This window comes from Aphelocoma coerulescens, chromosome 1A (genome assembly GCF_041296385.1).
Source record: "Aphelocoma coerulescens isolate FSJ_1873_10779 chromosome 1A, UR_Acoe_1.0, whole genome shotgun sequence".
Classification (NCBI taxonomy): domain Eukaryota; kingdom Metazoa; phylum Chordata; class Aves; order Passeriformes; family Corvidae; genus Aphelocoma; species Aphelocoma coerulescens.
This window is the reverse complement of record NC_091014.1, coordinates 13,545,332-13,561,700: the sequence shown is the minus strand read 5'-3', so window position 1 is coordinate 13,561,700 and position 16,369 is coordinate 13,545,332. Positions and strand designations below refer to the sequence as shown.

Genomic DNA, 16,369 nt, shown 5'->3' with positions numbered 1-16,369 from the left:
TAAAATAGAAACCTAAATGTCAAGAAACCAGATGCTTCCTAATTTGACAATGATGCCTTGACTCCATATACATATGGAACCGTAGATCTCTTACTGAAATTGTTACTGTTACTTTGCTGCCTGTACTGTTTTAGTGCCCACATACACCCTATGTAAGAAGGATCTTGTAGCTGCAAAGCATGCACATCCTTTCACTAGAGAATTTACATTGGAGTCAAATTAGTTTCCATGGAACAGAAAATCTAACCTTACATGAAACTAGCTACTTCTTTTTGTTTTGTTTAGTTTCTCCCATTTAATTCATGCATATTCAAAAGATCCATCCAGTTCCAGCATTTTTAAAATTTCAGATAGAGCTCTGTCAAGTTGTAAAGGAAAAAAAGCAAAGCACCAAACTGTGCAACTGAAAATTAAAATTAAGCTTCTGTTCAACTTTACAGCTAGATCTAACTGATCTCATTATGCTGGGATTTATCTCAAAGATGTTTTACCAGACTTCACTAAACCATTAGCCATCCTAGAAATTTGAATCCTCGCTAGACATAGAATTACAGCTTAAGATAAACTGATTATCCCCATAATGTCTCCTACTTAACAAAATAGGAGTGTCTCATATGTAAATGCAATCTAAAATTTAGCATCCAGCAAAGGTCATTAGAGAGATGCAACTTTAAATTAAGAAATCTTATTAACCAGCTAAAAATGCAATAAAATAAAACAAATACTGATGTTCTAACAGTAGAAGCTGAATAGGTAAATATTCACCACTAAACTTTTACAAAACACTACTTTGCAGATGGTTTTAACTTTTTTTTTTTTTCCTACAGTGTGACTATTTTGAAATGGGCTATTATAACAAGGAATGCTCACAATATCCCTTGGGTTTAGGTAAACAGTATAATCTGTGGCTTCCAGATGGAGAAAATTAGACCTTTGTTCATAGTTCTTATGTGTCCAGTCTCAAGCAACAATGGAACAGAAGGGCCAAGATTAAAAGAAGGAAATTCTATATAAATTATGTCCTTGCCATCAGCATGATAGATAAGTAGTTGCCTGCCAATTTCAAGATGCCACAGAGCCTTGTGAAATGAGTGGATGATATAGGTGAGAGTCTCAGGATGAAAATCTGGTTCTTTCAAATCCAGATTCCAGATTTCACCTTAAGTATGGGAAGCTTTGTATTTCACACTAAGTAGCTATTTTAGATTAGCATCCCTCCTAAAGAGGTGCCTGGGAAACAACCAAATGGCACTTTCAGTTTTTAAGCTCAAAACTTGTCAGGAACTCCACTGAAACCAGTAATAATGCACAGTCTGAATTATACAATTCCAATTGGTTTTCTGAGGAAATAAAGTTTCCATGTTCATTGCTGTACAACATCAACCAAATGACACAGGCATCTCAAAGAAAAGGCCATTCCAGGATCCACCAGCTGAGGAGGTGCTGCATTTTCAGCTCACACATGGGAAAGACTCTACACTACCCTATATGAAAAAAGATCCTGCTGGTGCTGGTGCCAGCACTCATAGACCTAGCTTGATGCTTCTAGAGTAATATTTCTACTTTATAAAACAATTCCATGTGGTAGCAGTGAGAATGAGAAATCTGTTTATGCATACCTGACGGTTGTATAGCCACATGTCAGCACAGGGGCTGAACACAACACTGTGAAACCAACACTTCTATAACTCTGAACTAGGATGACAATCTTGATATGAGCAAAGAAAGCATGATCTTGAAAGGGTTTTCTTTCAATTGTATAGATAAAGTATTTCTTCTGAAATAAGGATAAAGTTCATATCAGCAAGACACACTATCATGATCAGCTTACTACAGAAGTAGTTGGGAAGAACTGTCCTCAGTTACAGGCTGATCCAACCCTAGAACAAGAGGGCACAGGAACTAAGCATTAGAACAGCACTGCTCAGGAAAAAGACCTTCAGAATTGCTGAAACCAGCACACAGTAAACATTAACAATTGAAATTGCCTTTGGCTAAACTACTGCTTAATGCTGTGTTAGCTTTTTGTAGAGTGCTCGTGTTCACTGTTTATTTACAATCTACTATCTTTTTAAAGCAATGATACAGTATTGCCTTTAATGAATATGCTGAAATCCAGCTGCCAGGAATTGGCTTGATTTCAGCCAAGCAAGCAGAATTCAAACAAGCCTAAAAACATGGGCTTGAGAAACAATACATTATTTTGTAGAGGAGTGGGGTGGAGAGGTTTTTTTGTGAATAAAGCTGTTTTGAGAATACAAATCAAACTTTACAGACATTATGTTGTCTGATTTTCATGCTAGCAGTTCACTGGCATCTAGCTGATTATTTTTGTCAGTATTACCTAGGAGTTATCCTTCAGCTAATTAAATTGCAATAGCTTTTCTTTCCCATGGTTAACCACTGGGCAGCAACTGCAAAGGCCTACAGGCCACTGACACTGGTCTTTTGTCCTCTCAAGCTGCAAGGAAGACTGTCTAAATTAAACATAGCTGGCTGAATTTATAACATTTCAGTTGCTCATTAACAGAGCACTCTTTTGAAGCTGTTGATTAAAAGCTTTCTTCAGGGAATATTACAGTATTCTGTCTGCATGCAGCTCTTTTTTTTCCTCATAAGTATTTATGCACTGAAATAAGTTGGTAAGTACCAGACAGCCCACTATCTGACAGCTGAGGGCTTTTATCAGAAAGGTAGATGGAAGAAGTTTGGATATCTCATAACAATTTTTCAAGAATAACATGCCAAACAAATGATTCTGCCTGATGCAGTAACCCAACAAGAAATTCCTGTGGGTAAATTCATCTGATTTAGCTAAACAGATAGGTTTGTCTATGCCCTTTAGCAGACTCACTGCAGAATAAGCATCAGTCCTTTTTTGTTGTTTTTGTTGGCATTGTACACGAGTGTCATTTGCATCCTTCCCTGTGACTGTAACCACACACAGATTTCTTGGTTTAGGGCATTATTCTGATTCAATAGTAGATAAGTTCTGAAAACTCCGACATTTATTTCAATCTTTTTCTCATTTTAAGAAAAGGTCACTTCAGTGAATATCTTCTCCAGAAAATAATGAAGAAGTCACCTGAGTCTCTGGTATAATCAAATTGAAATTAACACAGTGAAAACTGAAACCAGTGCAGTTACTGAAAAGATTAGAATTAGGCACCTGTTCAGGCAGCCAAGACAGCCACCATTCTTTGATTCTCTGATTCATTCCTCCTCTGTTCCGCGTTGTTCAGGTAGCAATGCTGTGAGCATTTTTCAACAATCTGTGGAAGGAAAGTAGATTTTCCATTAGCCAAAAATGCTGCTAATGCTACTCATCACAGTTTATAATACAGCAAATGTACAGTTTCGTGCTATTGTAACATCCAGATAACTGAGTTTTCTCTTTTATTTCCTCTCTTAAACCCTGTTTTCTCACTCTTTAATCCCTATAATCTTACTAATGCTTAAGTTAGCCAACACAAACTACAGACCATGTAGTTTTATACTGATATTAATACAGTGTAATTCCAGACTTACCCAAAATATTCATTGATTCAGGGCAGGTTTTGTTTAGCTACCAGGCTTCCCTGTTGCACTCTTAACTGTGGAAACAATGTATATGAGCTTTTTGCTCTACAGCTCTGTCCAGCCTCCTGGTTGATTTCCTAGCCTGCATTAATTGCCATCATGTTGTAGACTCTCAGGGTTCATCACACTACTACAGACTGGCCAAATTTGTGTCCCGACCCATCTCTGTGCTGTAGGGCCTCCTTTGTGCTCATGTACAGAATTTGTATCACTCAGCACCCCTCAGCTGTATAAAACTACTTCTCTGCACTCTTTCAATAGTCAGTGGAGGGATACAGGCACCTCGACTTACGGGTTATCCTTTGCACTCTGGACACCTCTCTTAGGATAGTTACTTAGAAATGTCTCCTCATGGTACTTCCCTCTCCTGCTGATTGTAAAGGAATGAATTACTAGTTGAGCAGACTCAAACACCCAACTGAAGGCAGCTACCTTCAGGCAAAACAAACCTTATCCTGAGCTTCAGGCTAGGAGCTCATGGCATATATCTAAATATCCCTTATCTAAATATCAGATCCATATATCTTAATATATTATTAGAGGATATTATACAGATTATAAATGCATTTTCTCAAGGGTACAACAAGTTGAACTTATATTCTGTAAGGGCCTACAGCATTTTAATGCAGGAGGCTGGAAATTTTGCAGCATCTTCACATAATTTTAAATACTGAGTGCTTGCCATTAATTAAATATAAATACAGTAATCACATGAATACTCCTTGAGTTATTTATTTTGTATTACAAGAAGTTTATTTTTTTATGCATGCACATATTCAAGGTTCAAGACTGTGTAGCAACTGGATTTTGTGCTGATTTTAATGTGATGAACAACCACACTGTAGAAGTTATCAAGGGAGAAGCTAGGAGTGTTGACAAATGGTTGGGAAAGAGAAAGTTGGGGATTTTATAACCTGAGAAACTGTCAGAAGTTTGGAAATGTGGACTATCATTGGTCAGATATTTCTGCTCAGGTAAGCAGCTAACTTTCTAGAGTTGATAGTCAAACTTACAAATTTCAAGTTAATGATCTGATTGCATTGCTTAATCATGTATTTCACTAAATATCATTTTTTCAGACTGATTTCTGATTTACTGGCCTTTTTTACAGTCCTCTGAAGAAAAACAGTTTCTGAAGCTTCTTAAACCCACTGTGCTCTATGTCCCAGATTGATGCCTTTCTCAAATCCTATTATAGCCCAGAATGGCAGACTACCATTTTTTTTTTGTGAGAGACAGCTGCTTTTGCTGGTCTTTTTCTTCCCTACCACTTTTCTACATTTTTTTACTGACTTCCAGATGTTTGGCAGCTAGTGCAGTGCAGTAATTCCAAGAAAGCTTCCAAACATCTACTGAATCCAGACACTGTGAATGCACAGGTTTTCTCTGTAGCTGATGTGCATTGTGCTGCTCTCCCTCACGAAAGCCATGCAACTCCAGCTCCTTATGCTCAGAAAATCACTAGGTTTGCAATGCGAGAATTTCACTGCATGTGTGTTAATGAGTTGCTTTAGAAGACAAACAAATTGGCACAAACGCATAGAGATCCAGTATACCTTAAATACATTTGCTTCCACGTTTGCCTTTGGAACTTCAGATGCAGACTGTGAGGCTTGAGAGTACCTGTGTGCCTCTGAAATAGATTTTTTTTTTATTTGAAAATTGCATTTAACTGAGTATGTGAGAACTGGGTTAATATGAGAGGCTTACGAGATCCACCTAAGAGGCATTTGCAAATACGACATGGTCTTCATAGCAGATGAGCTATAGTATGTCAAACAAAATAAGGTCTGGAATAGGAATCCAAGTCATTACTGCTAAGTAGATCCAACAGAATTAGGGGATGAGCAGTTACTCTCTAGCTGCTTGCAGTTACTGCATTGATAGTAAGGCATAGGGGTTGCACTAATTAGAGCATTAGCCATAATCTTGTGTGTTTCTGACTGTGCCTATCAGTCATCCTGATGGTCTGTTAATGCTGGCAGATCTACTTTTGTATTATGTAATGTATTTATTTTATCCTGAAACATTTTTCCCAGTAAAAAGTAAACCCAGAAATCTTCAGAGCTTACTGCCAGCTGCATAGTGCACAAATTTCACAGCCATTCCTCTTGTCTTTTCCACCTTTTTTTTTGCCACTATGATAACCTGTATTTTCTAGCCTTGGCTTTCTACCAGTGAAAGGATCTACTTCTCAATCTTTTCTTTTAGAATTATAAGTTAAGCACTAGGAGTAATTTTTAGTATAATTATACATATAATTTGGTCATAAAAGATTTACTGAGAAACTCTAAACACCCCAAAGCTTCTTGAAACTATTCTGCTCTACTGTTTTCCAAAGTTTGCAGTAGCCTGTGGATAAATAAATGAAAAAATATGTGGCACTTACATTTCAATTTTTATTTCATCCATATAAAGTCCTCATGCATTTCTCAGAAATGTATGGATTGACTTTCTGTGTCTACATAAAATCTACCCCAGAGAGCTTGTGGACTCCCCATCCCTGTATGTGTTCGAGACCAGGCTGGATGGGGCTCTGAGCAACCTGATCTAGTATGTGCCCACCCCTGGCAGGAGGGTTGGAACCAGATGACCTTTAGGGTCCCTTCCAACCCAAACCATTCTATGATTCTATCCCCAGTCATGTATATTTGAATAAACAACACATCTAGACAGTTTACAATGAAGTTCCAAGTGCATAGTTGAGATTTGCTATCTGATCTTTACAGGCATAGACTCTAAAGTCCCAAATCAAAGTTCAGCACAGTCAGTGAGACCTCCAATTTAATTCAAATTACTTGCCTTTAAAGAGGTGACTTGACTTCCATGTAATGGTGGCTGACATTCACAACCAGAACATGGAATGGAATGGAGTATTTCAGTTGGAAGGGGCCAACAATGCCTGATGCATTCCAGCCTGACTGAAAGTTGAAGTGTGTTATTAAGGGCATTGTCCAAATGCCACTTAAACACTGTTATGCTTGGGGACTGACCACCTCTCTAGGAAGCCTGTTCCAGCATTTGCCTACCCTCTTGGTAAAAAAAGTGTTTCCTTATATCTCTTTTTTTATCTCCGTGTGTTGGCTTCTGCAAATGCTTGGGTGGGATGGCTTGCTTTGATTTGTAAGTTAGAGAAGAGAATAAGGCTTCCAGATAGAAAAGGGAAAAAAAACCAGATAAATACACCTTAGATAAATTAAATTATCTAAATTGTGTCAGGCTGTTAAAACCTGTAACTATTCTCTACTAGTACTCCACTAAGGAATGCTTCATTCTCTCTCTAAATAAGGAACATGTAAGTTGAATAGGAAAGGAATGGTCAAGCATACAAATGGAAAAAAGGAAGAATCCAAAACTCAGGAATTCAGGACATGTAGTTATTTGCCTTTTTGCAAGTAATAATAATAACAAGAACAACAACAGTAATAATAAGTAAGACTCCTAAATAATAATAAGACTCCTAAACATCTACACAATAGCCAAGAGGAGGTTATCAAGAAAATGAAGCCAGACTTCTCAAGATTGCTTTATGGTGAGAGAGTGACAGATAATGGGCATAAATTGAAATGTGAGAGGTTCAAGCTAGATTTAAGGGAAAATATTTTCATGTGTCAGTCAAGCCATGGAACTGGTTGTCCATAGAGCTTGTGAAGTCTCTGCTCTTGCAGGTTTTCAAAATCCAACAGGATCAAGTCTGATCTGAACTCATAGCTGACCCTGGTTTCAGCAGAGGAATGGACTAGGGACCTCCTATGATCCCCCTCAAATTAAATTATCTCATAATCCTGTAGTGATAAATAAGAGGTAATGTGGTTTTACCAGAAAACAACCTATTAAAAGCAACATTCTGGAAAAAAAAAACTCAACAAACAATAAAGAAACCTTGTGATTTCTCTCCAATAAAGAAACCACAGTAGAACCATGTAATTTTCAGAGGTATAGAAAATGTGACACATGAGGTTAAGATTGAAAGAATTCATTTCTTTAGTCCAGCAATGTGAGGATTGAGGGAAGATATGGTATCAGTCCTCAAATATGTAAAAGGTATTGCAGAGATACAAAGCGTTCTTCATGTCCATTGATATGGCAAGAAATAATAGCCTTAAATTGCAACTTGAAGATTTCAGTTGTATTTTACAAAAAGCTTTTGAACTGTAAAGAATGTTATGCAGTAGCTGACTGTGGAGAGGTCTGAAGAATCAGCATAACTGCAAATTTTCAAGGTCAGATTGAACAAATATCTGTCAGGAGCTGATTAGATAGAGTGGATTCTGCTCTGAAGCAAGAGGATGAACTGGAAAACCCTTTCAGATCTCTTTTTTAATCATGTCCAAAGAAGTACCTCCATTGTCCTCATTACTAAATTGGCATGAAAAAATGAAAAAGTGTACCAGTGTCACCTCTCCAAGTTTTCTTAAATTATGCCAAGTATTGTTTTTCCACGTGTTAAACCCCTCCTTCCTTCTTTCTCCCCAATTTCATGTACTGAGCATGATGCCATATAGTATGGAATATCCCTTTGGTCAGTTGGGGTCGCCTGTCCTGGTTGTGTCCCCTTTCTAATTTCTTGTGCACCCCCAGCCCATTTGCTGGTGGGATGGGGTGAGAAGCAGAAAAGGCCTTGACTTTCTGTAAGCACTGCTTAGCAAAATCAAAAATATCCCTGAATTAACAATGTTTCCAGCACAATTCCAACATTTAGCCCAGACCAACTACTATGAAGAAAATTACCCTATTCCAGCCAAAACCAGCACACCTAGTGACACAGGTACACAGACACAGAAACCTTTCAGCTAGGCTTGAAAACATGTTCCTGATCTGATTCATTTCACAGCATCATAGAATAGCCTGAGTTGGAAGAGACCTTAAAGATCATTTAGTTCAAACCCCACTTCCATAGGCAGGGACATCTTCCACTAGTCCAGGTTGCTCAAAAGTCTATCCAATCTGGCACACTTCCAGGGATGGGCATCCACAACTTCCCTGGGCAAACTGTTCCAATGCCTCAGCATCCCTGAAGTAATGAATTTCTTCCAAATATCTAATTTAAACCTATTGCCTTTCAGTTTGAAGCCATTCCCCCTTGTCCTGCCACTACACACCCTTGTAAAAAATCTCTCTCCAGCCCAGCTTTCCTGTAGGTCCCCTCTAGGTACTGGAAGGTGCCCTGAAGTCTTCTCTTTTCCAGGCTGAACAGCTCCAACTCCCTCAGTCTGTCTTCACAGGAGAGGTACTCCAACCCTCTGCTCACCTTCTCTGAACTGACTCCAACAGGTCCACATCCTCTTATGCTGGGGATCCCGGACCTAGATGCAGTACTCCGGATGCAGTCTCACCAAACTGGAGTGGGGGGGGGCAGAATCACCTCCTTTGACCTGCTGGCCATGCTGCTTTGGATACAGCATTTGCCTTTCTGGGCTGGGAGCACACATTGTCAGATCGTGTTGTGCTTGTAATTTATGAACACCTGCAAGTCCTTTTCCCCCTGGGCTGCTCTTGATCCATTCCCTGCCCAGCCTGTACTTTGCTTGGGATTTCCCTGACTCATATGCAGGACCCTGCACTTGGCCTCACTGAACTTCATGAGGTACACACCTCATGCAAGTCACACTGGTAGTGAAGAATGCTGAGACCAGCCTGATTTATCAATCCCAAAATTTAACATTCAGAGGAAGAATAATGTATCCCAGCAGAAACTGGCACCTGTGAGGATGTGGCAAAGTTCCTGATAAAGGAGCCAACAAGTGATAGTACTGATAATGTATCTAAAGCTGTTGAGCCTGGAGACATTTGGCTGATAGTCAGCCACTTAGTACTATAAAAACTCTGACCCACTTTTTAATGGCAGAGTTTTCTAACATACCCCTTCTTGGAGTGTGTGTGGCGATTCCTCCCTTGGGCGGGGACACCCCTCAAGGTTAATCCTCGAGGCTGAGCAAGAGATTTGCCCACAGGCATTGTGTGAGTGAGTAACATCAATTTCTGTAATTATTGTGCTAGCTTTAATATCATTGTTTCAATATTGCTTCAATATATAGTGCACTATACTAGTAGTTACAGCTACCTATACTGTGTAGTAAATAATTCTGATTAAGGCCTTTTAGTCTTTTCATCCTCATAATCAATTTAAATTCTTATCTACTTTATTCATATAAATATATTTGGTTTGCCATCCTTAATCCTGTGGGACAGAGTTGTATAAAGGCTCAATTACACCTATTAGACATAAACTGTTGAAAGTCTGGGACTAGGACTGGATCCAGCTCCACCCAGACTCCTTTCTGAGAAGGAATTTAGAAAGCAAGAGGGTCCTTTCTGTACCTTGTGACTCAACAAGGTGGGGCAGGGGGGTCTCCCCAATAAACTTTGTCTGAAGCTCCCATTCTGCCCATGACACTTATATTTTATTGTCTAATAAATAAAATTATAATGTCTGCCCATGACACTTATCTTTTATTAAATAACAATCTGACTCTAAAAGCATTTTCTAGGAAGAAGCTTACCAGTGTGCAGCATTGTAATGTAAATGACTCAGCATAAATACCTGAGTCATTTGTCATTATTAATTTTTTAAAGAAAAAGCAATCTATACCAGAATACTTAAAGAAGCATCCATCATTTTCCAAATTTTAAATAAGATACATGACATTTACGTTCCCTTTAAAAAAGACAATAGCCCTTTTATGCCTTTGTTACCTTCAGGGATTTTACATTGTCAATAACCCACTATCAGCAATTACTTATGCATTTAAAGTAATGGTTTTGCACTTCTGCTCTAGTTTTGCCAAAACTAAAAGACTCAGTTCAGATGCATCTGTTTTCCAGGGACATCTATGATTGCTTTCTTTCATTTATTCAGTGAACCAGCTGTGTTGATTGATGTCTGAGAAATCAAGTTCAGTCACAGAATAATTCCATTGTAGTCATTTTAGTTGCAGCAAAGACCAATTTGACCCATGGAGCTCTGTATATTGTTAAAGGTCATGCAGCCTGACAGTAGTTCAGATAGGATTTAAATAGAGGATCCTCCTGAATCCCAGTTCAAATGAGACTCTTTTGACATCATCATAGTGTCTACACATTCAAACTGACATTTTGTCACTCAGAGCACTGCTTATCTGTTGCCATACCAAAAAGTGACTGTCATGGCTTCAGTCACATGCCCTCATTCTTTATTTCCATTTATTTATAACTCCCTCCTCTATTCAGTGCCAGCTGTTAAAACCAAAGTGGATTTCCTTTCTCTCTCCCTCCTGGGTGCTGTGGATGAAGAAGAGGTTTCAGACATATTTCAGGAGGGCAGTAGCAGGGTACTGAGTTCAGCCTGGGAACCCAGCAGTTTCATCAGTGCCAGAACAGCAGCTTGGCAGCTGAAAGCAGCTCCATGTGGCACAGAGCATGCCTGCATGGGATGCTGACAGTTACAATAATACTCCATTTAAGAAAGGCCCTCACTGAATGTCATGATTTGGACAATGGGATTTATTAAAGCCCCTTCTAGTCCTGTATTTGTATGATGCTTGTACAATAAAGATAAAAAAGTGTTTTATGGAAACAAGGAAAAGGACGGTCATCAATTCTGAATACCTACAAGCAATCACAAGGAAGCTGACTTACCTCACTGTTATACAATTTCTTCCTTATTTATGAATATTTCCTTACAGTAACTTTATATGACTTAAAAAGTAATTATTTTTTCTTGTTTTCCCCTTTCACAACGTATTTTTCATTGTAATATAAACCCTAATTTATTTTAAATTATCCATAATGTCTCAGTTACAATACCATCACCATCTGATTTTAGCCCTTTTTCTTGTGAAATCATGCTCTGTGCCTTTCTCTCAAATTGGCCAATTTCAATAATACATGAAAGAAGGAAAGAAAGATAAGGATGGATGGATGGATGGATGGATGGATGGATGGATTATGAAATCTTAGAGAATTCCCAGCTTTCTTAGTAAAGGTGGACAACTCACCTGCATCCCAGTTCATGCTGTGAAGAAACCTGGATGTGCATTTGTCTTTTTTCCTGCGGCCTGGTTTTCATAGAAAGTAAACATGAGAAATCTGTATTTGGTGGAATATGATGGTGCTCCAAAGGCATCTGTTCTGGTCAGTCAAGGGACCAAGACCATGGAGCATGTTAATAGTACTAGTTCCTTACTATTGCTTAAATATTATAAATCCTTACTTACTCATAATAGAAAGAGCAGGGGTAATAGTATACACCTGAAGTAAGCCTAATACAGCCCAAAGTAATTAAGTTCCTATAAATTTCTTTAACGCCAGTATCTGGATATAGGAAGGAGACTCAAATTAGTTCCATGAGTGTGGGAAAATAGGCAGAACACAGCAGCATGTATTATCTGAGCACAAGCCAGTTGGCAGTGGGCAGGTGCACTGGCTGGCCAGTCTGCTTGCACATATGACTAACTGGACAAACCACAGCACTCGCTGTCTCTTGCCAAAACAGATGTCATGGAAGGCATGGGAAGAAGTGGGCTTGGATTATTGCACTGAGAGGGTGAGACTAGAGAGCAGTAAAGAGAAATGAAGAGGACACCAAGCTTGGTTAATTTCATTCTTTCTATATGATTTTAGATTTCTATGTGGCTTTGCCTTTCCACATGTGCTATGAAAGTATATGAGTAAGCGGTGGCCCCAGTTCTTCCATGACCATCACAGGTTTTATTCTACGTTGTTGTCAGTGGTATTATACCAACTTTAGAATCAAAAATGGGACAGACAAGTTGTTCCAATCCTAGGATCTCCAAACAGGTATGTCACTTTTTAGCAGGAAATAAAGATCTGTGAACCTCCAACACTGTATGTTGGATTTTGGAGGTGTTATGTGCAAACATGAGAAGGGAGAGATGGTTTTAACACCCTGCAGCTTTACAAATAGCTCCTGTAAAGCATATAGAATAAATGGTTGAACTGACCTGTCACTTCCATGATCAGTTCATCAGTGTATTGATGCACCTCCAAAATCATCTGGAGATCAACCTATTTGGGCCACTGCTGGTGAGAATTCAGGCCTGTGCACCCTATGAGCATCCCCTTGAGGCAGTCTAGATACACCTGCAGATGTACAGAGCCTGGGACAGCTCCAGTATGTCATGTCCACCATGAAGTCCCTAGGAGTACATTCTTCCATACTCTCATACCATGCCTCCTTCCCTTGCTACACATTTGCATCTTGTCTGTCTCAGAGGACTTTGTAGTGCTGCCAGTGCCAGTAGCCCTCTCACTTTTCATCCCAACTGTACTCCAAATATACAAGGAAGCGCTGTCTTGACATGATGAATTTCCCCCCCCCCCCCGCCATTGCAGGAGACTCTGCTGGAAGGCACTGTTCACAGCCATGAAAGCAGCCAGACCATCTTTAAGACCCATTGAGACCCAGTGCCAGGGTTGTCAGATGATGTGTTTCTGTCTCAGAGTAACCTATTTGCTCTGTGGTGAATAAAAGCACAGAGGTAGAACCAAATACTTCTTAGAGCCACAAAAAAAATGAAGCCATATAAATGGCATGAGAATAAGGATCATTACATATTCAGTGACCTGGTCATATAAAAAATTAAAACTACAGGGTATAGTTAAGACCTTCACAATTGCCAACATTCACATTCAAGCCATGGCACTATGCATGAGAAACACTCCCTTAAACAAAGGATAGTTCACAAACTCAATCCATTTTAGTATCAGTCTGAAATTATAGAGGTACACTTTTCCAGAACGCATTTAGACACAAAGAAACAGTTTGTCATCATCTTGCCTGCAATGAAAACAGCACAATGTTCTATAATTTCTAATTCCCAACTGAAAATCAAGACAGTCATATCAACCTGTGTTAAGAGCTATCCTGCATATTCTTATTTTTTTCTCCTTTGTAAATCCAGAATGTTTTCCTGTTTACTAAACATGTTACCCTACCTTGTGCTCAATTACAAATTCAATTGCAAAAAAGCAAGGATTTTTCTTTCTAAACAGTGCCACTCACAAAGGAATCTGGATCTGATGCAGCCTTTTAAACACTATGATTGAACTTCCTAAGTCAATTTTAATGACAGCAATTTTGCAAAATGCTATGCAATAACAATACATTATCAGCTACTGGCTATAACAGCATCATCTCACGGTAGTGCTTGTTCACAATGATACTGTCAAGCTTTACCAATTTTGGAAACAAACCTAAAAACTTTAATTTCCTCTGAGATACAAGGTTAAATCTCAAAATCAGATGTTGTCTAAGGCTAGATGCATTCCAGTAAACTACAACATATGGTGGACATTACTGCACTTTAATAAGCATTAAATCACTAGCAAGGTTTCTACCTGAGTTTTGCTGAATAGCATTCTCCCACATAGTGCCCAAGCATCTTTAGGGATTAGCATAGGCCTGGTAAGACTTTCAGCAGTAATTCTGATACAACCACATGCTCTTCAGGCCTGGGAAGGTTTATCTGTATGAAAATACAGGCGTTGGAGAATTTAGTGTCAGGGCTGGAGAATGTTCTTGGCCCGTTACTGGTTTAACACAGAGTAAATGTCTCTGTTATAGTTCCAGTTTGTTATCTTTCCTAGTTTTGTTCCCTAAGTAGAAGTTAAAATATGCTAGCAAGGCATCAGAGAGTATTTCACATAAAACAAAACAAAATGGGCTTTTGAGCATTAACTGTACCCCATAAGTTCCTTCTCTATAGTCCCCAAAATTATCAAATTCTTTATCATGTAAGAGATTTGGATTTGTAATGGTAAATATAGTATTTACAGTAATTTAATTATTATATATCTATTATATATAAATTTTGTACATATATCAATTTAATTGATATATTTAATTGATATATAATGTTTTGATTGAACATTATTGTGAAGCATTTTGTACCTATATGTGTGTGTATGTATGTATATATACATGAGCTGGTTGTGTAACCCTCTTTCACTGGCTAACAACATCCTACATGATTTGAAACTGCTTGCCTCTGCCTGCCACAGGTGCCAAGTAACTTTACTCCCTCAAGTTCTCTCCTAAAGAGGGTGGATACCATAAGGGTGGTTACTGCAGCACACTGTAATTAGAAGGGCAAGGTTAGGCTTTCTGGTTATGTCCAATCTGGGCCAGTTTTTCCAGAGAAGCTTTTACTAGCCTAGTAGAATTTCTTTTGGTGCTAAATTTCTATGCCAGTAAAAATTCCAGTATTGCCAGTATTAGAGTGATGAAATTTTTTTTCCAGGATAGTTTATTTCACTCAGCTACCCAGCTCAAACTGTTCCAGCAAGTGTAGGTTTTTTCTGCAATAAACTGCATCTGCACTATAACAATAAACATTGCCTAGTATATAGCGAACCTCAGCCAAAAGGGACTTCAGACTATGACTCGCTATTCTAGTATGGAGTGAGATATGGTACAACATTTTTACTTTGTCATCTAGGAGGATTTTCAAACAAGTTCAGACAGTTCAGTTATAAAGCTATAAAATTTTAACTATGAGAATTTCTATTTTTTTCTTGCTTTACATTGTGCTTCAGTTACTGGCCAAGACAATGAGTATCTTGCTTTGACACAGCTTATGTCAACCAACTAAATTAGACTTTGTGAAAAAGACATTTACACTACACTTGAGAGATCTAAACAAAATACTGATAAACTTCAGTTGTGGAGAAGGTTAAATCTTTCATCAAGAGAAATTTTATAATCAAGTTAGTCAAGCTGTCCTGTCCATGATTAATGCACTATCTCCAAGGGAAAGACACCACTGCAGATACAATTCATGAAACACTAACCATGTGCTTCTAATTAAAATAGAGGTTGTTGCATGAAGCAAATTAAGTTAGTTTAAGGAACTTATCCTTCCAAGTAGTTAATGAAATGGTATACCCCAAAAATTTCAATAAAAAATTATTCTGTTTCAGCTGTTAAATTTCACTGTGAGGAAAAAAATTACACTGACTCCTAAATAACCCCACTTTGCTATCCCTCAGTATTTGTGCCTCTATGCAGTAAAAAGAAGCTCCCATAACTTTTTTACTTGCATATATAGAGGACAACATATAGGGTCATGCTAAGTAGTAAAAGTGCCTGACTAATCAGGACTGCATGCCACTGATGGAAATAAAATTATTACGTCTTCTCTTCTTAAGACTAGATGCCAAGCAAAAACTATTACCTCATGCACAGATGGCTGGAACCTTCCCATCTATTAATAACTTCTGGCTTCCAGCTCCTGCAGGATCCTAACATCAGTCCTCTTAGCATGTCTGGGGAGTATTAAGAGTCAGAGAGATCCCTGTTCTGGGTTTACAACAACTACTTGAGAACAGATACTCCCTTTGGACTTTTCCTCAGTTTAGATGTGTTTGTGTGCATAAGACATTGAAAAATCAAAACTCACCAAAGAAGCAGGAGTAGCGTGACATCTCAGTTGGCTCCTAGGAATACTAAAAATAGGAAACTAGTTTAAAATCCTGGTTCTGTTGAACAGCACCTCTGGAGTAGAATTTTCTCATGCTGTGCATGCTGGTGTGGCACAGTTGGTAATATACTGGTGCAGACTTCTAGCAGTGTCAGAAATTGAACAACCATATCATTCTTCACCAGTCGTGTTTCCTTTCAAATTGAAAGCCGCATGCACCACAGACACCAGGTGTCATTACTTCCAGCCTCCAACCGTTGACATCTCTATTTGCAGTACAGACAAAATGCATTTACTAAAGCAGAGCCTCCCAAGCTTTGGCTTTTGCAACACTGGTGATATACAAACTATTTTCACACCACATGTGGAGC

The 16,369-nt window shown here is 38.6% G+C and overlaps 1 protein-coding gene across 1 annotated transcript in view; it reads right to left on the bottom strand.

Moving 5' to 3' along the window:
- PMPCB (peptidase, mitochondrial processing subunit beta) overlaps positions 1–16,369 on the bottom strand; it is a 26,306-nt gene extending 9,937 nt beyond the window's left edge. Inside the window, exons 1-2 of the mRNA XM_069036160.1 lie at positions 15,978–16,369; positions 3,170–3,272 (exon numbers count right to left, since the gene is read on the bottom strand). Of these exons, the coding sequence (XP_068892261.1) occupies positions 3,170–3,217 (48 nt within the window). The 5' untranslated portion in view covers positions 3,218–3,272; positions 15,978–16,369. The remainder of the gene's footprint in view (positions 1–3,169; positions 3,273–15,977) is intronic.